This window comes from Cajanus cajan, chromosome 1, assembly GCF_000230855.2.
Source record: "Cajanus cajan strain Asha chromosome 1, NIPB_CcT2T_4, whole genome shotgun sequence".
NCBI classification, from domain to species: Eukaryota; Viridiplantae; Streptophyta; class Magnoliopsida; order Fabales; family Fabaceae; genus Cajanus; species Cajanus cajan.
The window spans coordinates 73,277,291-73,304,459 of record NC_138517.1 but is presented as its reverse complement, the minus strand read 5'-3'; the positions used below and the strand labels follow the sequence as shown (position 1 = coordinate 73,304,459).

The following is a 27,169-nucleotide window of genomic DNA, read 5'->3' as shown; positions in this document are numbered from 1 at the left end:
TGTCGCAACATATTTGATAAAATTGCGGCGGTTATAAAATTGTCGCTATTTTGGAAACTGAAACTAGTTAAAAATTTGCGGCAGTTTTCACAAAATTTGTGGCGGTTTTCAAAACCGCCGCAAATTTAAACATGCATTTTAATTAACCATTTGCAGCAGTTTGTAACCGCCGTAGTTCGCGTCCAATTTGTAATCAAATATTTTTTATAATTACATTTTCAACCTGTTTTTTTAAATTCTTATCTTAAACATGTGATCAAGATAAACTAATACAAATGATACAAATAAAAATGTCATTCATTAAATAAAGATATTAAATCCAAATTTAGTGCATAATAGATTTGCATCTTCATGGTCCTTAAGTTTAAGAAACTTAGGTACATAAAAACAACGAAAATATAAAGATGGTCCTAAAAGCTCCTAACAAACTAAAATTGAAGCAAATATCTAAATAGTCCTTCATGATGATCCTCCATTATCTTCAGGAATATGGCTAGACTGAGAAGAACGTCTCAAATCTGCTGGAGATTCCAATTCAGCTGCCTGAAATTAAAATAATCACAAATTAGATTTGAACTTTTACTTGGACAATAAAATTTACAATTTTTTAAATACTTTATTTTATACCTGATTTCCTTTAACAATTTGCATAAGGAAAGCTAATTGTTCCTTCAAAACATCAACTTCACCAACTCGTGCCTTAAGTGCTTCAACTTCAGATCACAATTGTGCTATCGTGGCCGCATCTGATGAAGATCCAGATCTCGTAGAGGAAGAATATGATCCAATGATTTGAGTTGGAGTAACCCCAAGTCCCATGCCTTGAACATATCCTGGATGCTCCTTTCCAAACACTTTCAAGAATGCCTCATTCTCAGAAGAAGTCTCCTGAATTTCATTATGCAATTGTTCTTACATATAATGTTGAATACATAGATAAATAGTAAAAGATTAGTAGAAAGACCTGTCTTATAAATTAAAATTAAAATGAAATTAACGGAGGAAAAAAAACTGCTATGGTAGTCCAATTAGTAGAAAGGATTTTAATTAAGAAATCCATAATAAAAAAAGTGAAATTCTTTCTCATTTCATACTTGGGAATTTGGTATATGCGATACAAGTAAAGCTAAAAATATAATAGCAAATGCGTAATTTAATTTTTTTGTAGAGAATTCCTAAAAAGAAAACAATCACATTCATGATATTCTTAATAATAGTATAGGAAATGTCGTAAATCAGGGTGCCCAAAAGTCTATCATATATACTTATAATTGAAGCAACTAAGATAATGGGTACAAAATGGAGATTCTAACAAAGAGAACAAAAACACACTAATTTAAGGCAAATAAATGATAAACATATAAGGAAACTAAAGAAGCACGCATCAATTATCATTGACCACTGTACTTTTAGAACCACAATTCAAAACAACTTTTACATATAGTTCACAATTAATTTCATATGCAGCCACCAAAAATATTTTTTATAAAAATAAAAAATTAAAAGAGAAGGATTCAATCCTGAACATATACTTGAAGCAACCATATAATTCTGTCATTTAGATCTCTAAAACCCAAGAACTCCATCTCCAATTATTAGATATATGCCAAACCCAGTTGACAAATCTTGTAATTTTTCCATTTCATGACAATTCTTTCAGCCAGAAACAGTAAAATTGAAATCCTCCACAAACCCATTTGATATGATTTGCTACATCCTTCAACCACAAGCCACACAATTCAAATTCCCTACAAACCCATTTTTCAAACTTGGCAATGTAGTGCTGGAATCTAAAACCCCATCACCTAACAACTTCAAAATGGATCAAAGTAATGAAACGTCAAGAAATCAAGCATGCGTGCAAAATTCAAATTCCCTACAAACCCATTTCTTAAACTTGGCAACCTCGTACTAAAATCTAAAACCCCATCACAGTAACAACTTCAAAATGGATCAAATAATTGAAACATCAAGAAATCAAGCATGTGTGCTACTAGCAACACCACTCCCAAAAATCAAGTTTCAAATTTTCCACACCAAGGTTCAAGCTCTGACCAAATGTGGCCAAGTTAAAACAATCCCGAAAGAGTGTATATCACTTATCAGTATACTTTTTTTTAAAACTTAAATATATTTTTAGAAAACATACTTATTTGGGTTCCTATGTTCAAATATCGTTACAAAAAACCAAAAAAAAAAGGCTCACTTATTACTGAATTTATTGCACAAAATCCATCTATCATACTTTCACAACCAAGTCTCAGAGGGAGCCACTGTTGATTGTTGTTTGCTTCCTAGACAAAGAGACAAGATAAATACCTAAAGACATCGCAACACTTGATGTGACCTCCTATCATCTAGATCAAAGGCCCAATTAGCTTTATAAAAAGGCTTAAAGTTAAAGGGGATGATTAGAAGTGCCTGAGATGAGTGCCTTTGATTGAGCTGTGTAAGTTTGAGATAAACTATATGGTTATTTTTTCATTCCTCTGCACTATTTTGATGGTGTATATGAGGCCAGAGTATCTAACAAATTAAAAAGTAAATGTGCATGAACCCATTTCAGGGGTATCAATCTTGTTACAGCCCAAATGGTCAACCAAAGTTATACTAGTCCAACCCATATTCAAGCATAAAGCAAAAAAAAAAGTTAGCTGGATATAGTAAAAGAATCAATTGCAGGCACTATAGATAAACAATTTGTTACCTAATTTCATGGTGAACTGGGGTATAAATTCATGGGCAAATTTTTTGTGCAGCAATCACGGGTACTTTGACAATTACTATCAACCAAAGAGACTAGTCTGATTAAACAATATTCTGCACGGATCTGAAAATTTGAAAACATAACAATAACAAGTTAGCAAGTAACTAAAATTAACTGTACATAACGAAAACAAGTGCAATAATGGACTCATTCTATACAAATACTCAAAGCCAAGCAGTCAAGGACTAACAAGAAGATTATATTCTACTGCTCCGAAAGATAACCTAATTTAAAATAATATGAATAAAAGAAGAAAAAAAGTAAAAAGAGAAAGAAAGAAAAGAGCCAATTTTCTAATCATAAGAAATCATAAAATATTTATTTCGGTTGTGGTAGAAAGAAAACACAGATTCTGTCACTATTACCCTATATTCTTGATTCCCATACAAGGAAGGAAATTAACAGAACCTTGTTCTAGTGAAGACACTAATTATAAAATTAATCATAGAGCATAAGAAAGGGAATTGAAGAGTTTACCACAATTTCTAAGAAAAAAGCTTTAGATTAAACTAGCAAAACTGGGGACCATATTCTATATTAAGCTTTTAATATCCACACAACATATACATATATCAATCAATTTTGTTTATCTAAGAATATCAGTGCCCTCCATAAGCCTATCATAATATTTAAGTAGTAAAAAGCAAGTACCAATTAGCTAGTCACCTTTTCTTTTTATAAGTTAAAGATTTCGCCTAAGTAGAATCCAAGGACGGTACATAAGGTATAATAGGACAAGAAAAAAGTTTTAAAATTTTGAGCTTTTTCGAAAGTTTTCAACTACAAAATTACAAAACAAAATTTTAAATCACAAGGCCTACATAACAAGATGACTCCCTACAAATAACACCTAGTTCATTAAGATAATTACTAAAAGGCCCGAATTTGCCTTCGCAATCAACTTGGAGAGCCTCGATTGTCGTGTTCAATTGAAGCTCAATAAGCTTGAAATTGGAGAGTCATCCAACAGGAAATAATAAAGTATAGAAAGTGATATTCTTACACAAATTCATTTTTTTAATAAAGTGAGACTAACTCCACGTTTGGGCATTTCTTCAATATAATGCAGAAAATGAATTTTAAGACTCATTGGTATAAATTCTGTGCAAAATAAAAGGTTAGCGTAGGACCAAGCCAATGTAAGAAAACTCACCAAAAGAGAGGCAAATCAAAGCAAAGGTCGTGAGCCCTTGAACTCCCGCGTCGCTGTGATCCCTTCAACTCTTCATTGTGAGCCGGTGAACTCGTGCCCGTGAGCAATGTTAACAGTGGTAGAGCAGAGGTGTGACTCCTAAGCAAGGTAGCCGCGTGACCGTGAGCGGAGGCGGAGAAGAAGAATAGAGCGGGGAGAGAAGGGGGTTAGGTTTTCTGAAGTTCTGTTTTTGATGAGAGGGGAGGGAACATTTGAGCCTAAAAGTTTTAATTTAGCTGCAGCGGTTCTATATTAACCGCCGGAAAATAATAAAAAATTGCGTCCGTTCTATAAAACCGCCGTAAGTTATAACTAAGTAAAAAAGCGGCGGCGGTTCTTTAAAACCGCCGCAAAATTTGTGACGTTATTTCGTTTTTTTGGTGTAGTGTCTCTAACTTACACCACATCTGACACCATGAAATTACGTCTAACGCGATAATGATTTCTACACTCAACAAAATCATGATCTTGGCTCAAGACATGCAAATAACCCGCAAAACCAACATACAACTGTATTTCACATAATCCACCTATACAACCCATTCATTTAGATAAACAACATGCAACTAACAAGTATTCATATACATCAATTTCTTCTCATTTTCACCAAAATCCACAAGAAACTCAAAACCAAGATTCTCACCAATCAACAACAATGTCTCGGACACAATTTAATGCAATCAGTACACAACTCATAGAATTCATAAAAAAAATATCCAAGTTATAAGCTTCCCTCATCTGAAATCATCCAAAAAAGAGGTATAAGAAAGGAAGAACGAAATCCTTTGAAAACTTTGCACGATGACTCTGAGTCTCTGATTCTTAATTCTCAAGGCTCTAAATCTCTATATAGCTATTCAACTATCTTAGGGGAAGGGTCTTAGAATACTCTAGTGAAGTCAGAAGAAGAAAGAAGAAATTTTGGCTCTAGAGCTTCTCTCTCTAACTTCTCTTCAGTTTTCTTAAGAAATAAACTTATGAAATTTAATTATTAAGGAAAATCTTATATATAGTTTCTCTTAAACTTGGTCAACTAAACCTTAGCTCAAAATAACTCATAAATAAAACTCACAGTGTTACATAAGCCACTATTAAATACTAGTTGATGAAAAAAATCCCACTTGATGAAAACATACCAAGTCAAAGAGAGTCACACTTGAGGTGAAGTATTGGAGTTCAAGCATGAAAGTCTTATATTAGATATAGTTGAATAAGTTGAATAGTAAATAAGTGAGAAAGACTTATCAATATGATGTCTTAATATTTTTGGTTAAGATGTGACGTCATTTCTTGTTTGTTTTTTTTTACTACTCATTGTAAAGTGCTCTTTGTATTTTAAACTCCTCCCCCAACAATTATCTTTAACTACGAACTTTTTATTTTTTAATCTTCTAGGATCCACTATTAAACTTCTCATGTATACAAAGTGATTGTATCTATTAGTTAAAAAAAAATGAACATGTCTACAATTCTATATGCAAAATATAAGTCAAGGAATCACCTCTTTGTTTAATTCTTATATTTGTTGAAATATGAAGTTTTCCTTTTTTTCATTATCTTTTAATTAACCAAAATAAAGGCAGTCGTTTATTCTCTCTCTCGTTTTACTTTTACCATTTCATGTTCATTGGATACTATTTTACAAAACATAAATTTCGTCTTGTTTGGAAAAACAGATACATCATTTGATAATTAAAAGAAAAATTGTGACTTTAATAGTTACATGTAGGCTGGTACAGTGGTACTTTCATTCGAGTTTTTAAACTTATTTGCAGAGAAATTAAAGGGCATTTGTGGTGTTTGAATTGAAGGAATAGATAGAAGTTGTTAATGTATCGTATTGATAATTTGAATATGAAAAAGTTATAATATTGAGTTCTCTTATGCTTTTGTACGCGAGGAAAGAAATCAAGGAAATTAGATTACCTTGCTTCTTTTATCTATGTAATTTAAAACCTACGTATATTCTAATCGGGAGCTAAGAATTAATCCTTTAAAGTATTAATATTTATTTAAAATTTAATATCTTTTAACAAGTGTTTTTTTTTTGTTTGCTATACACATAGATTTAAATTTAGATGTTTCAATAACATATTTAGGGTTTAGAATTTAAAAGGCATGGTTATCTATTAGCTATATATGTCTCACTTTGTTAATACAAAATAAATAGATTTTTAGCCTATTACATTTATTAACATGATTCAATATTTGTTAATTTTAATAATATGATTAAATATTATAATTATTAAATGTAATATACTTATTAAATTTAATAATATGATGTATGTTTTTTTTTTTGAAAGGCAAAGAAAATTATATATATGATGTTGGTACCAGGGTACCAAAGGTCCTTATACAAGATTTGGTGTGCCTACCCCTATTAATCATCAGCCATCTAGCCCTGTTATGCAAAGTCTCCTACCCCGAGTATGCATAGGCCAATATTCATTTGTCACTGAGAAAAGGAATAAGAAAATGATTTATCAAGAGATGCCAACCACGACCAAGAGAACATTATTACCTGTTGTCCAAGCTTTTGTTCATCGAACTCACCTTGCTGAAATACACATTGGTTTCTCATTTTTCATGTACACCAGCACATCGCAACCCACAGTACCCACCATCTTTTCGTTTGGACTTTAGAAGATGTTATAGAGGGGGGAGCCGAGAAATTAGAGAATGCATATTGTGACATAAAGGTGTCGGGCTCCCCATCAGCTGTATCCACTTTTTCCACACTTTATCCACATAAGTACAAGTGAAGAAGACAAGTTGGATTGTTTCTGGTTCCTCATTATAGAAAGGGCAGCGTCGTTGGTCTATGTGTACTGCAACATTTCTGTTCATTAGTTGGTCCTTTGTTGGTAATGCATTTAGGAACAGCCTCCATGTAAATATTTGAACTTTTGGTGGGATTTTGATCCTCCACACCACAAATGTAAACCTTATTTGTTGGGATCCTGTTGTCTTTGCTAGTAGTGCCTTATATGCTGATCTCATAGTGAATATACTAGCCCCATCGAGTTCCCATTCCCATTGGTCTGTCCTGTCCTCCCTCATTGGTGCAACCTCTAGAATTCCCCTTAGCTCCTCCACATGCTCTAATTCTCAGGAAAACCATGGCCTACGACAGTCTAATCCCCACTACCACCTCCTAGAGCTCCAATACCCCATATTATAAACCAAATTGTGTTGCTGAGTTGAAACCGAGAAAATTCTACTAAACCTCATTACCAACGGCTCATCAGTTATCCACGAGTCAAACCAAAACCTTGTTCTTTTGCCATCCCTTATTTTCCAAGTAACTGCATCCATAAACCAATTGCTGTTATTCTCCCCTCCGGATGCCAACATTATATCTGACCACCATAACGACATTTTGTTTGTCAATGAGCCTTCCTTAATGGTTGCCCTGACACCATATTTGGATACCAAAACTCTTCCCCATAGGGAATTCAGTTCATGGAATAATTTCCACCTCCATTTTTCAAGTAGTGCATCATTAAACAAGTCAAGTCTTTTAATGCCCAACCCTCCCTCCTCCTTAGACATGTTAATTTTGTTCCAGGAAACCCACACCATTTTTGCTTCATCTTGCTTGGCCCCCCACAAGAAATTCCTCTACAATTTGGTGAGTTGTTTTACCACCAGTCTCGGCATCCGGTAAAATGACATGAAATACAACGATAAAGATGTAAGAACAGCATTAATCAGACATACTCTTCCCGCAATGGATAGAGTTCTAGCTCTCCAAGCAGAAAGCTTCTTAGAAAACTTCCTAATAATAGGTTGCCAAGTAGTACATCTTCTATGATTTGCCCCTATTGGAATACCCAAATACTGAAATGGGATATTTGACAGCTTGCAGTGTAGTTGTTCAGCATATGATATCAATGTCTCCCTATCAACACCAATCCCACCAAGACTGCTCTTTGCAAAGTTCACTTTCAATCCACTAGCTAATTCGAAACACCGAAGAATGACTTTCAAAGTTTTAACATTCTCAAGATTATCCTCAGCAATGAATATAGTGTCATCAGCATATTGTAGAATATCCACTAGTACCTTACATGAGCCCACTAAGACACCTGATAACAACTTCTTTATTGCCTCTCTAACTAGCCCTGTCAACCCTTCTGCTATTAGGACAAACAATAACGGTGCAAGGGGATCTCCTTATCTAATCCCTTTTTGGACATTGAACTCCTTGGTTGGGCTTCCGTTCACTAGTACCGACATGGATGATGAGCGCAAGCATTCCTTGATCCAACTAATCCAACGGTCGTCAAATCCAAGTCTTTGAAGCATGTACAATAGGAATGACCATGACATTGAATCGTACGCCTTTTCAAAATCAACTTTGAAAAAAATGCAAGCCTTCCTCATCCGTCTCACCTCGTCAAGAGTTTCATTTAAAATGACAGCACTTTGTAGCAACCCCCTACCCTCCACAAATGCTATCTGTCTCTCATCCACCAACGAAGGTAGTATGACCTTCAATCTCCTAGCAAGAGTTTTGGCCAATATTTTGTACATGCACCCCACCAGAGATATTGGTCGATAGTCGTTCAACTACATTGGATTGTCAACTTTCAGAATTAATGATATGAATGAGGAGTTTGTGCCTTTTGGGAGCTTTGCATTTTCATAAAATTTTTGTACAAAAGACATAATATCATTTTTAAGTAAATCCCAAAATTATTTGATGAACTTGAAATTTATCCCGTCTGGCCCTGGGCATTTATCACTATTACATTCCTATACTCACTACAAGAAAAATGCTGATTTCTGACAGAAATTTCTGACGGAAACAGGTAAATTTCCGATGGATTTTCTTTTTTCCGACGGATTGAAATCCGTCGAAAAAAGTGGCATCGAAAAAAGAAGTCCGTCAAAAATTTCTGACGAAAAATTTCAATTCCGTAAAAAATTTCTGACGAAATTATCCGTCAAAAAAATTTGTCAGAAATTTTAGACAGAAAAATCCGTCAGAAAATTCCATCGGAAATTTCTGATATTGCGACGGAAATTATAATTTTTTTTAATTTTAATAAATTTATTAATGTAACAACTCTCATATTTGGCCTCTCAAGGGTTCTATTTCACGATATTTCACTGTTTAGCGTGTTTCATCCTTACTTGTGCAATTTCTGGGAAACTTTCCAGAAGGTCACCCATCCCTGTACTACTCCAGGTCAAGTACACTTAATTGTGAAGTTCTAATGAATAAGCTATCGAAATGTATATGTATGTTGTCAGTATAACTTGTACAAATTAATTCATTTAAGTCATCCCTAAATATACAATCTCATATTTGTACTATAATAATAATATATAATTTTATATTATGAATAATAATAATAATAATAATAATATATTTAATTATTCTTTATTTATATGTACTTACTTTTATAATTAACATCTACTTATTTTTATTTAAATTATAATTTAAATTATTTAATTTTATAATTTATAATGATAATATAATTTATAAAACTATAAATATTTATTTATTACATACTTATAAATTAAATTTTAATATTTTAAATAAATTATTAATTAATTTAATATATTTATTTACCTTAAATAAAACATATAAAATTCAAAAAAAGTATTTATCCTTGTTTTATTTTCTAATTATCAACTATTAATAAAATACTAACTTAAAATCTTATCTAATTATATATAATATTCTCATATCAAATTTAAAACCAGATATTAGTTATACAAAAATATTAAGATCATATAGTAAATTGTCAATAAGATTTTAGTTAAATAACCCCTCTCATATATATATATATATATATATATATATATATATATATATATATATATATTAAATGTGACTTTTATTAAGTATTACATCGCTTAGTAACTTTATATTAAATGTGAATTTGATAAATCCAACTGTTAGATTCAAAGTTCATATCTCTTATAGATTATATATACAAAACTTTATATTAATCCAAGATGATTTGATACTTCATTTTTATAAAAAAAATTGATGTAATATATTCATTTCAAAATACACTAAAATATGAATACTTTGATTACCTTCCAGTTGCTGTTTAATTTTAACAAAATTTGATATACACGTATAAAGTAATATGAACTTTCAATTTAACGGTTGGATTTAAAAAATTCACATTTAATATAAAGTTATTAAGCGGCATTATACTTAGTAAAAGTTACACCGGTATAATTATAACCCCCTATATTATATATATATATATATATATATATATATATATATATATAGAGAGAGAGAGAGAGAGAGAGAGAGAGAGAGAGGAGGGTTTAAACGACACCGGTGTAACTTTTACTAAGTATTACACTGCTCAATAACTTTATATTAAATGTGAATTTGGTAAATCCAACTGTTAGATTGAAAGTTCATATCTCTTATAGATTATATATACAAAACTTTATATTAATCCAAGATGATTTGATACTTCATTCTCATAAAATAAAATTGACGTAATATATACATTTCAAAATTTACTAAAATATGAACACTTTGATTACCTTCAAGTTGTTGTTCAATTTTAACAAAATTTGATATATATGAACTTTTAATCTAACGGTTAAATTTTCAAAATTCACATTTAATATAAAGTTATTGAGCAGTGTAACACTTAAGAAAAGTTACACCGGTGTCGTTTGAACCCTCCTCATATATATATATATATATATATATATATATATATATATATATATATATATATATATATATATATATATACACACACATATATATACAGGGACGGATGTACGTTTGGAATAGTGGGGCACTTGCCCCCACTACTATTTGACATATACATCATTTTTTTATCTAAAAAAATAATATATTTTAAAAAATAAAAATTATATTCTAATAAAATAAATATATAGATTCAGAAAAAATGTTTATTTATTTGATATCTGTCAAATTTTTTAAGGAAATTATTTCTCATGTGATAGATATCAAATATTTTTAAAGAAAGTTAGGTTCAAACCAACTAAATTATAATAAAATATATATATATATATATATATATATATATATATATATGTCTTAATATTCACATATATAATGTAATATATTAAAATAAATAATTTTTTGATAAATAAAATTTGTAACATGCATGTTTATCTTTTGTATTTTTTATTTATTGTATACGTTGATTGAAAAAATTAAAATAGTAAAATTGTATACATTGATTAAAAAAATCAAAATAAGAAAAATCAGAAGATTTATGTTCCATTTAGAATTGTTATTATAAGATATATTTTAAAATAAATTATCATCTAAAAATATATATTAGATATTAAAAACATATTTATGTCATAAATAAATTAAACTTGATTTTTATAAAATTTAACATATTTATTTTTATATTTTTAATAGTGATAAATTATTATAAAATAAGTCTTTATGATTGTAGTTTTACCTCAACATTTAAAAAATATCTATGATAGATAAATAAGTCATACTTAAGATATATATTTTTAAAGAAAGTTAGGTTCAAACCAACTAAATTATAATAAAATATAGTGTGACCTAATTTATTTTTAACTTTAATACTAATCGTAGATATAAAAAACTTGTAATAAATAATTATAATATATATTTAACCTTTAAAAGTTATATATAAAATTTTTAATACTACAAATATATAAATAAGTATTGCCCCCACTATCTAAAATTTCTGGATCCGTCACTATATATATATATATATATATATATATATATATATATATATATATATATATATATATATATATATATGTAATCTTAAGCTTATTACTTCTAGAAAATAAAAAAAATTATTTTTTTCTTCTAAAATATAAAACAACTATTTATGTTAAATAAACTAATATATGCACTAATTATTTAATAGAAAATTCATGAAACACACAAATATGAAAATATTCACACTTGAACTTGCTTACTATAATTTTAAAGACAATATACTAACATCTCTAAGTAGTTTATAAATATTTAAAAATAAATATTATTTATTTAAAATAATTGTTAAGATCGAAAATATTTATTTTAGAAGGTTTAAATATATTTTAGTCCCTATAAGATGGGTGATTTTGATTTTGGTCTTTGTAAATTTTTTTTTTATTTTTCATCCTTGTAAGATTTATAAAGATTGTTTCGTACTTGTAAAATGAGTAAAATATTTTTCTTCGATTTTCATTCCTCTAAAATATAAATTCACTAGTTTGATTATTTTAAGGTAGATAAATAATATTTATTTTGAAAAACTAAAAAAATTTTTAGAGGTGTTAAATATTAATACGATAATAATACGTAATTGTTGTAGGTGACACCTAAGATAATTATTTATCATTTAAAAAAAAATAAAAGTAGTTAAAAATGATTACATAAAAAATAAGAATTAAAAATAAGAAATTAAAATAAGAAATTAAAAATAAAAATTAAAAATAAGAATTAAAAATAAGAAATTAAAATAAGAAATTAAAATAAGAAATTAAAATAAGAAATTAAAAATAAGAAATTAAAATAAGAAATTAAAAATAAGAAATTTCTGATGGATTTATAGTTTTGTCAGAAATTTCTGATAGAAATATAAATCCGTCGAAAATTTCTGACAGAATATCCCGTTGGAAAGTTTCTGTCAAAAACTTTTGACAGATTTATTTTTCTGTCAGAAATTTTGGACAAAATTTTCTGTCAGAAATTTTTGACGGATTTATATTTCTGTCAGAAATTTCTGATGGAAAATTTCTAACGGAAATATAAATCCGTCAAAAAAATTTTACGAAAATATCCGTCAAAAAATTTCGTCAGAAATTTTCGACAGATCCATATCTGTAAAAAATTTTCGTTAGAAATTTACATTTTTCTTGTAGTGACTACGACCCTTATTTCACCCTCATCAAATCTCCTGGACAAATTTAGCCTCTGCTGATGGTTTAGTTGCTGAAAACATACACCATCAAGCACTGGCCTCTTACCATGCTATTTTGAAAACCTTTCCTGGAAGAATGACTTAATATGCTCTTTTACATTAATCGGTTCTTTTATCCAAGTGTTATTTATAAGTAGCTCATTCAATGAACTCTTCTTGCGGTTCGCATTTACAACTAAGTGAAAGAATTTTGAATTTAAGTGTCCTAGTTGAATCCAGCGGCACCGTGATTTTTGAGCCAACTGTGACTCCTCTCTAATAGCAATTTCCCAAAATGATTGTTGAAGTTGCATCTTTCGGTCCCTCTCATCCTCCGATAACTCCCTGCACTCCTCAATTCTATCAGGCTTATTCAACTCATCCATCACCCCTGGTGCGGTGTTTCCCATCCCAACTAATGTCTCATTAACCCAAGCCTTGATTTTGTGCTTCAAGTGTTTAATTTTTTCTTTAAGCCTGAATGTCGCCCAGCCAGGCACCACCAGATCAGACCACTCTTTGGTCACCATTTTCTTGAACTCCACTCTCTGTAGCCATGAATTAAATATTCTGAATGGTTTTGGGCCCCAATCATCCTCGTCATTCCTCATCAATATTGGGCAATGATAAAAAATACCTCGGTTTAGCACCAATTGACTAGTGCATGGCCATCTCATAGACCATTCCTTAGAGACCAATACACGATCGATTCTACTTTTTACTGCACCATTAGGCCTATACCATGTGAATTTTCTTCCTGCTAGTGGTACACCCTCCATCTCCATGAGCTCTATGAAACCATTAAACATTGCAATATCCGTAACGACATACATTCTAGACGCAACCACCCTTTCCTCCAGTGATCTAATGCTGTTAAAATCCCCTACCATGCACCATAATGAATTTGAACTATTTTCCCTACAAGAAATGAGTTCATCCTAGAGGGTTTTTTTTAACCTCCCCTTAAAGGGTGCATATACATTTACCATTACCACAACATCGCCAGATTCTTTTACTATACCAATCAACCCCAAGTATCCCGAGCCTGAAAACTGAGAGCTTACGTTTATCTTATTTGGATCCCAAATACAAAGCAACCCCACCTGCAGTGTTTATTGATAGTGACCAAGCACATTCACAATCCCCGCTACCTAATAGCTTCTTCACCAGTGTTTCAGGAATGTTCTCCTTCTTCGTCTCTTGTAGATATAATAAATCGATCCTATGTTTCGCAACCATCCTTGTAACACCCCAATTTTCAAAAAGGTTATTATTATTATTATTATTATTATTATTAGATGGTATTTGGTCATAATTATTTTAATAATTATAGAGGAATATTATTTTGTACGTTTTAAATAATTATTATTTTGGACAATTATTTTGTACGTATTAAATAAGTATTTTTATTAGCATTTTTAAATAAATATTTATATGTTTTAAGAGAAGGTTGATTTTATATGATATTTTATTATTGAAATTATATTATTATATTTAGGGTCAGAAATATATTATTATTATAGAGAAAAAATATTTTATAATATACATGTATTTATTTTATTTAATTATTTTGAGGAAAATTAGAAGTGGGTTAGAAGAGAAGGAAAATAGGTTGGGTTGACCCAGTCCAATGAATTAATTTTAAGAAAGGAGTCAGGTGGTGTTAACCCTATCTGCCTCATTTGCGTTCTGAAGGGTTAGGGAAAAAAAGAGGAGAAACAAAGAGCTCTAAGGAAGAGTACTCAGGAACGATCTTAGATCACACCAAGACCATTCATCTTCTGCTCATCCAGGTACGGGGGGATGGGTTTCTTCATATGTGAATATAGGGGTGTTTGGGTAGTGAGGGCAATCCCTAAGTCCCTCTAGGAACTCTATTTAAAATTCTGAACGATTATCTGTGCAATCGATGTTCTAAATTCTTAATTCATTTGGAAGAACTTATTTCTTGAATTGTCTTTGAATTCCATTGGGGCTTTCTTGTTAATTCTTTATCCTTAAATTTGATGACTTGAATTTTATGTGTTAAGAAGAGTTTAGATTTTTTTTGTAAAACCAATGGAAACCAATTTTTGAGGCTTGAGATGTGTATGGATTGATTTGGAACGTATGAAGAATATAAATGGAGTTAAACTGAACCAACGGGGTGTAGAAGTAGTGAAAATTGGTAAAAACCTTGTTGGAACCCGTAAAACGCAGGTTTAATTTCACAGAGGGGAGTCTGGGCAGAGATTTGGGCGCTCAGCGCCAGTTTTGGGCGTCGGGCGTCGGGACCCCGACATACGTTTGTAAGTTTGCGATATCTTTCTGTGTAGTTATCCAAATCGAGTGCCGTTTGTTTTGTTAGAAACTAGACATCTGGGGCTACCATTTAGACACAAGAATCGTGTAAAAATATTAATATTTGATCAAGTTATGTGAGTTGCAATTTGAGCCTTCCAATCTATGTGCGAACCACAACATCAATTTTTGTGAGCCCTGAATGGTAACCTAAACGACTTTATTAGGATTTGTGTTCTTCATGAAAGTTGTAGATATTGATGTTAGGATTCTAATGGAGTCGGGATCACTTAGAAAGGATATGTATATCTCGAGTTATGGTTAAATTATTAACTGAATGTCATAGATATTGTGATGTGTGTGTAGAATTATGTGAAATTTGTGATCTATGATGTTGATAACTTAATGATAGGTACCTAGCATGTGAGGATGATATTGCATGGATTGTTATTGACATGTGATGATGTTATATAATGGAGATGCATTAATTATGAGTTACGTGGGATGCATGAGTTGCATGAGACTTATGAGTTGCATGTGGTGCTTGAGAAGCCAGACGTGGCTATATTGCATTGGACCCTGGGCCCAGAGAGGGGTTGAGACAGGGGGGACCATGACGGGAGGCATTCCATGCGTGGGCCGTTGGGTGTTTAACTGCGCAGCTCACTGGCCACAGAGGGTTTAACGGTGGGTGGATTGCCTTTGCACAGGCCGCTGGGTGTTTAACCGTGCAACATACCGGCCCTGGGAGGGTGTGAGAACGGTATGCCCGCATTGGAAACAACTAAGGGAATTGACGAGGTACGCCCATTGTGCGGAGTGCCAAGTTGAGACTCTTAGGAGAGGAGATGTGTATGAGCATATAGTGAGCATGTGTATGAAAGCTTGTATGATTGAGAAAAAAAAAATGATGTTTGGTAATTATATGAGATGTATTTGTTGTTTATATTTAATGATGATATTTTGGTGCACGGTGTGGGGTGGGAATTGGGTAGCTCTATGTTCATATATGATGTTATCTATCTCTCACCGTCCTGTTTTTATGTGGTTTTCTTTTAGGTGAAGATGAAGGTACTCATAGTGTTGAGTTCTAAAGGGAAAGGGTTCTGCTCTGATAGGATGTGACATTGGGACATGAATTTAGGATGCTTTAGTTATGAATTGTTATTTGTCGTTTGAGGAGACTTATTTTTAAGAGTTTTATATTCACCTTATATTTGTAAATTCTGGATTCCTTTCATTTTTCTTTAGAGACCTTGATAATTTTCTTTTAAGAGTAAAACTTTATTATTATTATTATTATTATTATTTCTATTTATTTCAAGACTTGTGAACCTATGAGTTTTTATTAAAATATGTGGACCCTTCTTGATGTTATATTTATTGAATTATTCTTATTGTTGTTACTTATTTATTATGGGGTAGAAGGATGTCACAATCCTCCTTATGACCCCGTGTTTCACCTCCCTACCGAGGCCCCTCACATTGAAGGAGATAATTTTCATAAATCACGGAGGAGTTCCCCTTTGTGTGTTTGGTGTTGTAATACCAACTTCTACTTCAAATCTCTACCTTCAAGTCTCATGAATTAATTGTTCGACTATGCTCCCTTCATCACCTTTGAAGGTAACCCACAAATGTTTCCCCCTCTCCCACTGTTTCGACACCTCAGATATCTCGTAGTTGACCTAGAAAATTTGATTACAGTTGAGGACGTTTGAATTAGAAATTGAGTTGCTCAATGAATATAAATTATGACTCACCTGACGTCGAATTGTTTGGTGCTTGAACGATCGAGTAGGATGTACTATGCATGTAGGTTCCCTTGGAGATGCATCTCTTGTGCTGTCTTTGTTTCCATCGTCTAATATCTGTACGCCACCAATCCCATATGCATAATAGTCGCCTTCATCCACGATGGGTAACCCTGGATTAAGGTCTGGTGCACCAATCCACCTCCACACCATGATTGGTCATTGCTTCGCTACTACCTGTGCTGCCTAGACATGTTACAACCGTGAGCATATGCACTTTTGACGCTGTGGCCTTGCTGTCCGTCGGGCTCAATTGTCGCGCATTTCTCTCTCTCGATGCCTCAATAAGGGTCTCCATCGTAAGTCCCTTCTTCTCGACATTAACGACTTCCACTTGAGCTGAGAACGAGAGGCTCTTTTCTCTCTGATTGGGCCTTTCACATCTTAGATTCCCCGAGGGACTATTCACTGGGCTATCCTGGATTTGGCCCAATTAATCTTTTAATCCACTAGGTTGCGGATCGTGGAGATATGAATGGTCATCATGGTAATTTCCCTTCATAACCATGTTGATGTGACTACACTTGCTTCCCTGCAAACCTACGTTTATGTCTTTCATCAAGTTTGAGCGCCCCACGCCAAATGAACCATTTAGACATCCGCTATTCTCTGGCCCCTTTCGTCCTTCCTCATCAAAAATGTTGCCGCATCCCTTATGTGGTAACTTTTCTCTTACGTACCTGACCATGTTGTTTTCTACACTGGTTACGTCTTTCCCTTTCAAATTACACTTGACCATTGACAATCCCTTCAACTAGGAATTTGAACTCACTGGCGGTGACTCTTCCTCCAATGCATTTGTTTGGGCCACGCCCACCTCCATTAACATATCCATCTCTCCATTATTAACCGATGACATTGAATTTGTATCCCCACCACCTATGCATCCGTTGGATTGCACAGTCTCGTAGTTCCTTCTCCACAAATAACATTTACAATCTAGGTGAACTCCAGTTATTTCTTCAAATATCCTAATTTGACCCCTTACACCATTGATTTGAGCTCGGTAATAATGTTGGATTGGGAGTTGAGCAGGTGTTTTAACCAGTAACCTCGTATTCTCCACATTCTTAAAACTACTAGTGTCGGCGTCCACTTTAACCAACTCACCCACAGAGCATACCACCTGAGAGAAACCCCGTTCCCCCCATATATTAAGAGGCACCCCTAGGCATCTAACCCACGCAAGTCAGAATCGAGGCATTATATCCGGCTCCCATTTTCTTACATCATAGAACAACGACCAAAACTCACCATTCTCCCCGTTCTTTGCATCTTGAATATCTAATTCTTCCAATCCGGTTATCAATACCATGTCATCTCCAAAATAACGCAACTGTAGAGACTCATTGTTATGGAGAATCTCTGGTCCCTCTAATCTGTCAAAATCTTCTATGTTCTGCAGTCTACCCACCCAGCTTTTGTCCAGCCATTCATTTCCTTGCTCTAGGACAGATATTACTTGACTATCACTGGCACCCCTGTTCGCCTTCACTCTCCACTTTCAGTGTATTTTGTTTTTTGTTTCGCGTGCACCCTTTTTCTTGACGGCATCGACATACGAATATTGTTGGGTTTTGTTTTTTCCCCGCTGATAATATTCCGCATTCCCTCTCTTCCCCATCTTCGTATCACCCCTCGAAAATCTTGGAATATTGACGTTCAATTTCACATTTCCAATCCTCACGTTATCCAGTTGTTTTTGTAACCCAATGCAGTCCTGCACATCTAGAAACCGAACAAATCCATACAAGTAGCCTTTTGCATTCCTCCTCCTAGCAATGAACACTTCCCACACCCTATCCCATCTTTAAAACACCTTTCATAAATCCCTTTCCTTGTATGATGGTGGAAACTTCTCGAAGAAGAAGGATGTTACATGCCCGCGCATGTCGTTCTCAACTGGTATATCGGAGCTTAAGGTTGAGATGACTCTAAACCATGCTGCAAATTTCTATGGAACTGATAAGGGGTTTGTGCTCAGCATATGATGTATGTTTATTAAACATAAGAATTTTCATATTGTCGCAACCGAGATCGGGACGGGACGGCGAAAAATAAATTAAAAAAGAGGAGTCGCCACCAATGTTGTTTTTTTTACGGAAAAACATTGGAAAAAACCATAAAGTGGAAAATAGTCTACGAAAACCAAATTTCTGAGTTCGGGAGTCGATTATGTGTGAGGAAGGTATTAGCACCTCACAACGTTCGTCCTAAGACAATTACCTTTAATTAATTAAACTAATTATTTATAATTTATAAAAATATTTATCTCCCTAAAATAATTAAATATATTTTATTTAACTAATTTAAATTATGCATTGAAAAAAGGTTAAAATTAGTATTTTTATATAAAAAAGACGATAATATATTTTTTTTATTTTTTTGGCTCGACAAGATTTAGTTCTTGCTCCTACGTATCTTCATGTGTAATGAAGAATCAGAGTCACGTATATAAAATTGACTAAGGTGTACACCGAAACCAATTCAATAAAATTTTAATTATAATTATTGCTATAAATGTTATGATCTTAAAAAATTTCTTGGTTGGACATTTTTGTTTTTGGAGAAAAAATTTAAAGATAAGCTGTCACAACTTGTACTTTAAATTCAAAAGTTAAAAAGATGTCACATCTAATTAACCATTCCTCCAATAAAATTTTTGATATAATAACTTAGATTATTTATGTTGAATGTTGTGGTAATATTTTTTATATAAATTATATTTTAAAATTTAAATAAGAAAGATTTTAAGATGATAAATTGTCACAACTTGCAACTTTAAGCTTTAGAATCAAGAGAATGTTACATTCAAATAATCCCTTTAAAATGATAGATATTATGAATATAAATATTGATAAGAGAATATCACGGTAATTATTATTATTATTGTAATCTAAACGGATTAAAAATTATGTAAACATCTAACATATTCATATAAAGAAACAACTTAATCACATAAAATCAACTAAACTAATTTTATTAAAACAAGGAACAAATACCACCATCTAAGATTAGGGGAATGCCACATTTAAATAATTTGTTTTGTTTTGTTGTTTTCTTTTTATTTTATTTTATTTTTTTAGGAGAAATATTATTAATATTGATACGATAATAGTAATAATAATTACTATTATCCATATCTTTAAAGTAACATGAGAACTCAATATATGGATGCAAATAAAGTAAATAATTTTGCTGTAAAGTAAGGTAAAATCTACTAGTCATATTTACACATCTTGGAAAAAAGAAAACAAAAAAAAAATTGATTAAATGACATATTAATTGTTACGTATCCTAGAACAAGGAAAAGACCAAAGAAAGAAATGATTGAAAGTTTCAGGGATTTCTAAATGGGCTTAGCCCGCATGGTTCCAAAAACGAAAAAGAAAAAAGACAAGAAAAGAAAGGAAAAAAAAGAAACAGGAAATAGTGGCATTGACCCACTTTGAGCCCACCACGGAAATAAGAAAGGACATAAGAATAGAAAAAAAAGAAACAAAATGGGGAAAAGGAAATAAATGACGTTAAGCCACATTTCGCGTAACAGCAGAGAAAAACGGAGAAAAATGAGAGTGAGTTGACGGTGACGAAGTGGGTTGCGTACAAGTAGGAGGTTCACGACAAGCTCGACCCGCTTTGGCTTGCCGTGGCTTCTCTATTTGTCCTTTTCTGATAGTTATTGTGTATTTTTTTTAGTTTAAATCTAGCTTGCAAATTGTTAATTTAAAATTTTTGAGAGATTAGTGGGATAAAAATTGGTGTTTACACATATATATAATATATATTGAATTATGCCCTAAAATTTTTAATTTAATACACTTTAATAAAATAATAAAATAAAAAATGAGAGATAAAAATGAAAGAAGAAAATAGATAGTATCCTGCTTTAATTTATTAATAAACCATCAAATGCAAATACAAACTTACATAGAAATTTAGAAAGACGTACTTGTGAATTCGAAATTCACAACCTATTTACGAATAGCCATACAATTTATCCATAAGTATAAATTAATATGCACTTCTCCCTACTTACAATAATTTATTTGTAAACACTAGAGTCTAAAACAATTCCACACAATCAATGAATTTTTAACCAACGCTAAATTTTGTTGTAAATTTTCTTTCGACACATGTTCCACGGGCAAATAAACCTGAAAAAAAAAATGATAGTGAATAGGAATGATAATAGGTTCAACTCAACACCAATCCCACACAATCTAAAGCAAAAAAAAAAAAAAATCCAAATTATTTGGACAACTAGGTTGAATCACATAAAAGATAATGTATCCCAATTATAGTTTAACAAAACAAATAAGAAGTTTGATATAATTGCAAAGGAATAAATGCTACAAAGAAATTTGTCAAAAATATTAAAAAAAAAAAAAGGCTTACCTGTTTGCCATTTCATGTTGTATTAACATGGGTATCAATTTTTCCCATGACCCAAATGAATTGTTACGGTATGAATTTTTTTGGATGTACCACTCGTAGAATAAGAACCAGTTGCGTTGGTAGAACTTCCCTGATAACCCAAAGTATTTGCTGTGGGATCAATTTTTTTGGGTGTACCACTCGTAGATTGAGAACCAGAATTCCTAGAGTCAACAATGAATTTAGAGAAAAAAATTTGTAATAAAATAATTAAGATTATCATAGATAAATTAAATGATAATATTATTTTTTATGAGTGAATTTAAGTATTTAATGATGCTATTTTTATAAATTATTTTTATGTATTATATTTAGTTTATTAAGAACATTTTTTGGTTGATTGAAAGTGTTTAATAAGATTAGATGATAAACTAGTTGAAATGTAAAATAACATATTTATTTATTTAGTAATGAAAGTGAGACAATAACCTATAAGTAAAATAATTTCTAAATTAAAAAGAATAAAATGAAAGTAAATTAAATAATAACACCTACATGTAAATAAATAAGGAAATTTAATTTCAATTGACGCAGAGATAGTATAACATTATTACACAATAATTCCACAACCATATACCATAACTTCCCTTTCATAACTAAGATCTACAATTACCTGGAGCTTTGAGAGTTCAAACTGGGTGGTTCTGTTTATCATATCGTCATGAATTAAAAGAGAAATTGTGACTTGAATGGTGATGAATTTGCATGAAAATTTTCATGAAAGGATGAGTGAGAAGTTGTTAATAAATGAATTTAAACCGTGAAAGATATAAGATGGGTTATCAAATCTCTCATCCTTATTAGCTAAGAGACTGTAAAATGCTGCTTCATTTCCCAGAAATTCTAAATATAAATTAATATATTTTTGGTATAAATGCGATATTAGTTAGGATGAAGGAGTTTTGCAGAGGCATTGCATATGAATGCTTTGTTTGAATTGAAAGAATAGTCAACGTATTGCATTTGCATTGGTATATGAATATGAAGTTAGGACGAAGGAGTCTTAATGGTTTAACGAAGGTGAAATTGCTAATGTTTTCCATAGTTTGAATAATTTTATAATGAAAGGAACAAATCATGATACGCAATCTCAGTTTAATTGATTTCATACTCATCACAAGTAATCTAGATTGATTAAATTGCAGCTTTATTTCCTAAATATGCAGACTACAGTTTCATGACCGCGTTCCGGAGTCTCAAGTCTCAACTCGCGCCCTTCATTAAATGCCCACCCCGCATATTTAATTATTATTATTTGTTTATAATAATTAGGATGGCAAAATGGGCCGTGGCCCGCTGGCCCGCCAAAAATTGGTGGGCCGAGCCCAGCATTTCAGTCTGCCAACTCGTCAAGCCCGCCAACTTGGCGGGCCAAATAGCAGGCTGGCCCGTCCCAACCCGCCAAGCCCGCATAGGTAATTTATTGATTTAGTGATTGGGCTAGTATAAATAATAGGCTTCATAAAAAAAATTATAGGCCCAATAGAGCCCATTTCCAGCCACAGCCAAAACCTAAATCAATTCACTAGTTGTCATTTTTAACATTTTTCTTAAGTAAATGAAATTAATATTGGTACATGTTGGTGAATGCATAAAATTAACTGTAGAATGCGGGCCACTGCACAAGTGCTTATGTTATGTGTGCCTCCTGGTACTTATGGTAACAAGCAATGATTCCTTTTTTTATAATTTTTTTTTCCATTTTTTTTATTTAAAATAAAAAATATTTTTTTTTCCATTTTTTTACAAAATATTTTTTGGGTATACGGGCCGGCCCGCCGGCCCACCAACCCATCCTTAGGCGGAGCGGGCCAGCATTTTCAGCCCGTTTTTCCTTGGCGGGCCTGCCCAGCCCGGCCCATTTTTGGCGGGCCATTGGCGGGGCGGGCCAAAACGGGGCGGGCTGGCCCGTTTTGCCACCCTTAATAATAATTAATCTTTTTAGTCTCAATAATTTCACTCTAGGTAAAATTAAAATTAATAATATTTTTCGTAAAAGAGATAAAGTTTAGTGTAGGTAAATATTTTTTTCTCTGTTATTATTAACATCTTATATTAGCAATGTTTGGGTAGCAAATACTATAACACCTTGTTTTTTTTTAAGAAAAATTATTATTATTATTATTATTATTAATTATTATATGATATTTGGTTAGAAGAGAGAAATGAATTGGAGAATGAAGTTAATAGGAGAGAGAAAATATATTTATTTTCTTTTAAAATTAAATTAAATTACTATAATATCCTTTATACAAATTAATCAAATAAAAAGAAATGCGTGATTTTCTTTTCCTAAAATTTTGTTTGGGTTGCTAACATACTCTAACTAAAAAAATAGGTGAGAGTATGTTAGCAATCCCCATATATAAATAGTAGAAGTTACATGAGAATTTGGTTGGCTACATCTTATCCCAACAAGAATAGATTTAGTTCCTCATTGTCACAAAGAGCAGAAAAAATAAAATAAGATAAATGGTGGAAGATGGAGAGCCAAGGAGAAGGTTGAAGGTGGTGAAGGAAGCCTTAACATCACTCTAAAATGTCAAAGAATGCTCCAAAACCCTCAAAGAGAGGGAAAAAGTGAGTCAAAAAGTATCATATAATAAAAATGGGAAAGGAGGCCTCTCTACCAAGATGGCATCAAGCGTAGGTAGGATGACACCCAATGTTGGAGAGCTTGATGCTCTCTGTCAGAATGGCATTGGGTGATGGTAGGGTGGCATTCAGTGCCAGAGAACCTTATGTTCTCTGCCAAGATAGCGTCGAACATGAATAGAGTGGCATATGACGTTGTGCAATCTTTAAAAAGGGTTTCTTTTCTTCACTTCATGTGTCCTCTATTGCTTGACTTACAGCAAATTCACTTCATAATCAAATGTTAGACAAAAAATGGGGATTAGTGGTATAATTGAGAGATGGGAAGTACATTCCAATTAATTGCAAAAAATCATCAAAAGGAGGACTGATCAAGTTATAAAATCTAAGGAAATCTTTATTTTGTTAATGTGATATGACCAATAATTATAAGTAAAAATTATTATCAATTTTCTCAAACTTAAAACTTTGCTTGTCTTGAAGCAAAAGGTAACTTGACACTAAAAGACATTTAATCAGCAAAAGCAAAACAACTAAGAAAAATGAGTCATCTTAATCACATCAAAGTGTCATTCATGCATGCTTATCTATGAAAATAATTTCAAGGAAAAATGAATCTTCCTACATAGTCTCTAGTATGGTGCGCACAATGCAATTATATCATGCATGCAATTGTTTTATGAGAGAATAACAATCATGGAAAAATGTTTTCATTGATTAGCTAAAGAAACCACTCCTCACAAGATATGTGTTTCACTCAAGCACTCTAGTATATAAGGGTGAGTGCTTTTCTCTTTTCCACCACTCAATCCATACAATTTAACTTTGCTTTCTGTTTCAAGAAAGGCCAACAAATTTCACAAGCACGCAAACATCACAAGGACTTATTTTGGGTTGTAATGTGGCTAGGCTAAGAAAAAAATGATTTTTCAGGATAACAAGAGCACTTAGAGCAAAGAGAGCAAAAGTAGATTAAGAACATAAACTTAACATTCTACTCTCTTTCATTTGAAAGCCATATTGAAAACAACCGTCAACTTTACAATCAAATTATTTTATTTTTAGTTTATTTTGCCTTTTCAATTTTTTTTTTTAAAATGAAATTGAAATGTACATTGATTGAGATGCTATACAACATGAACCCACAACCCCTAAAGTTTTTCTTTGTACTCACCTAAACTATTTTTGACAATTTTTCCCCCAAAGTTGTATAAAAACCAATGACCATAATTTTTTTCTCTCTTAATTAGCTCAAAGTGAGGTGGTCAATTGTTTTTCATTAAGGCTTAACAAATTAATTCTTAGATGGTGAGGAAAATCGAGCTAGGAATTTAGTTTCCACATCCCTCCAACTAATCTAGCTTTGGTTAGGCTGAGATTGAAACCAAGCCTTAACCTTCCTAGTGAGAGAAAATGGAAACAATTTCAAGAATAAAGCTTCTTCACCATTCCCTGTAATTCCAATAGAATCACACAACTCGTAGAAAATGTATAGATAATAATATGGGTCTTCATGATCCAACCTATTTGATGAGAGTTTATAAGTTGCAAGAGAGTAGGGCTTTATTTTAGCTATCTTCTCATTCATAGAGGGTTTCACAATGCTACAAAAATTTCTGGGACTTGAATACATATATAATAGAGTCCCTTGTGGTTTGTATGCGGTTTACATTAAGATTTGGGTTTCCTTTTGCCATTTCCCCCTCCAAGGAAAGATCAAGATCTTGAGCACTAGTAGTAGCAATAGAGGAAGATTGGTGGCTAGCTTGCCCGACAAGTAACCTCCACCTTCTTGTGTTGCTATTGGTTCCTTTTGCAATTCTTTCAATTTTTGGGTCGTCAAATAACATTTCAAAAGAGAGTAGATAAAACAAGTTAGTCAAAAGAATTGTATAAAAATAAATGAAAAGTAAAGAATAAAATAATAAAACCCAAAATAGTTATAAAGGCATAATTGCCTTGTATTGGGACACAAGTCCCCAACAACGGCACGAAGAAACCATGTTAGGCGATTATGGCAAGTGTACCAATAGTTAGTAGTGAGTAAATATTGCTCTCAAGGGAATCTTTATCAAACAATTAGAAAAGACATTAGAAAAGAAAGGGAGGAGTTGAATACTGACAATAAAAAATTTAAAACTTTTTTGAAACAATAATGTGGTATCAAAATCTTAAGAGTACAAACGTGTACTGAAACTAATACAAAAAGCGTGATATACATACTGAAATGCCACTAGGAGAATAAAAAATTAAAAAAAAACAAGAATTTATTCATATTCAATATATATTATAAATAAAAATCATAGAAGCTTGTCTACAAAGAGTCAAAAAATAATTAATTCATATTGTATTGAGGCATTTGTTTTCATTCAATAACAAAGAAAAGAAACTCTCAATAAATTTTGCAAATTGTTTAAATATGTTCAAGAATTTTTAATAAATTTGGAAGAATAACAGTTCACCACTGTAGAGAAGAAAACTTCAATTACTCAATGTATGATTAATGAAATGCTATAAATGTAACATTCCAAATTTTCTGGTAATATATTAGTTTAATTGTTATTTATTTTTATATTTATTGGGATTATTTTCTTATAGTTGTTTTAATTAATTAAATGGGTTTTATAGGATATTTTAGAAATTTTTAATAATTATGAGTATTTTAATTAAATAATAAATATTTATAAAAATTATTTTGTATAATATTTATTAGAGAACTATGTATTCTTATGATATTTTATTATAATAAGTATTTGGTAAAAATTATGTGTTTTATTGTAATTATTTATATATTTTATTTTAATTATATTGTGTTGGAAGAAATAGATATATTTTATATATTATATATTTGTTAATTATTAAATAGGCTAAAAACCTATTTTAGTCCCTTATAATAATTGTTTGTTTCAATTTAGTCTCATTTTTATTTTTGGTTTCAATTTGGTCCCAAATAAATTAATTAGTTTCAATTTGGTCCCTAATAAATTAATTGGTTTCAATTTGGGACTTCCGTCCAAATTATTTAAACGGAGTTAACTGTTGGTCACGCGTGGATGCCACGTAGATGCATACGTGGATACCACGTGGACGCCAAATTTTGTGAAAATACCTGGAACCAGAACGGGCCGTTTTGAAACCAGAACGGGCCGTTTTGGATGCACTCTTGGTGTGTTAATTTTGCATC

General features: G+C 31.8%; 3 protein-coding genes and 1 long non-coding RNA gene across 4 annotated transcripts; all 4 read right to left on the bottom strand.

Moving 5' to 3' along the window:
- Positions 1–276: 276 nt before the first annotated feature.
- On the bottom strand, positions 277–4,202 carry LOC145950752 (uncharacterized). The gene is made up of 4 exons (XR_014428613.1): positions 3,921–4,202; positions 2,708–2,830; positions 628–888; positions 277–543 (listed from the first exon to the last, which is right to left on the bottom strand). It is a non-coding gene; the product is annotated as an uncharacterized LOC145950752 (long non-coding RNA).
- Positions 4,203–6,608: 2,406 nt separating this feature from the next.
- On the bottom strand, positions 6,609–7,019 carry LOC145955516 (uncharacterized). Its single transcript, XM_083070345.1, has one exon. It carries the CDS (start codon positions 7,017–7,019, stop codon positions 6,609–6,611), a length of 411 nt encoding a protein of 136 aa, XP_082926471.1.
- Positions 7,020–7,103: 84 nt separating this feature from the next.
- LOC109798537 (putative mitochondrial protein AtMg00310) lies at positions 7,104–7,541 on the bottom strand. Its single transcript, XM_020358864.1, has one exon. It carries the CDS (start codon positions 7,539–7,541, stop codon positions 7,104–7,106), a length of 438 nt encoding a protein of 145 aa, XP_020214453.1.
- Positions 7,542–7,580: 39 nt separating this feature from the next.
- LOC109798536 (uncharacterized) lies at positions 7,581–17,106 on the bottom strand. Its single transcript, XM_083070338.1, has 5 exons — positions 16,903–17,106; positions 13,817–13,962; positions 12,979–13,729; positions 8,355–8,531; positions 7,581–8,024 (listed from the first exon to the last, which is right to left on the bottom strand). Exons 1-5 carry the CDS (start codon positions 17,104–17,106, stop codon positions 7,581–7,583), a joined length of 1,722 nt encoding a protein of 573 aa, XP_082926464.1.
- Between the last annotated feature and the right edge of the window lie 10,063 nt (positions 17,107–27,169).

Bases quoted from the DNA above. Each gene is read 5' to 3' on its own strand.
- LOC145955516 (XM_083070345.1), bottom strand. From the start codon at position 7,019: ATGAGGGAGGACAGGACAGACCAATGGGAATGGGAACTCGATGGGGCT.
- LOC109798537 (XM_020358864.1), bottom strand. From the start codon at position 7,541: ATGGTGTGGGTTTCCTGGAACAAAATTAACATGTCTAAGGAGGAGGGA.
- LOC109798536 (XM_083070338.1), bottom strand. From the start codon at position 17,106: ATGGTGTGGAGGTGGATTGGTGCACCAGACCTTAATCCAGGGTTACCC. The intron at 13,730-13,816 runs GTTAAAAAAAAC...GGATTTTAACAG, and splicing joins TATGCACCCTTTAAGGGGAG to CATTAGATCACTGGAGGAAA. The intron at 8,532-12,978 runs GTAAAAGAGCAT...AATCCAATGTAG, and splicing joins GGATAAAAGAACCGATTAAT to TTGAACGACTATCGACCAAT.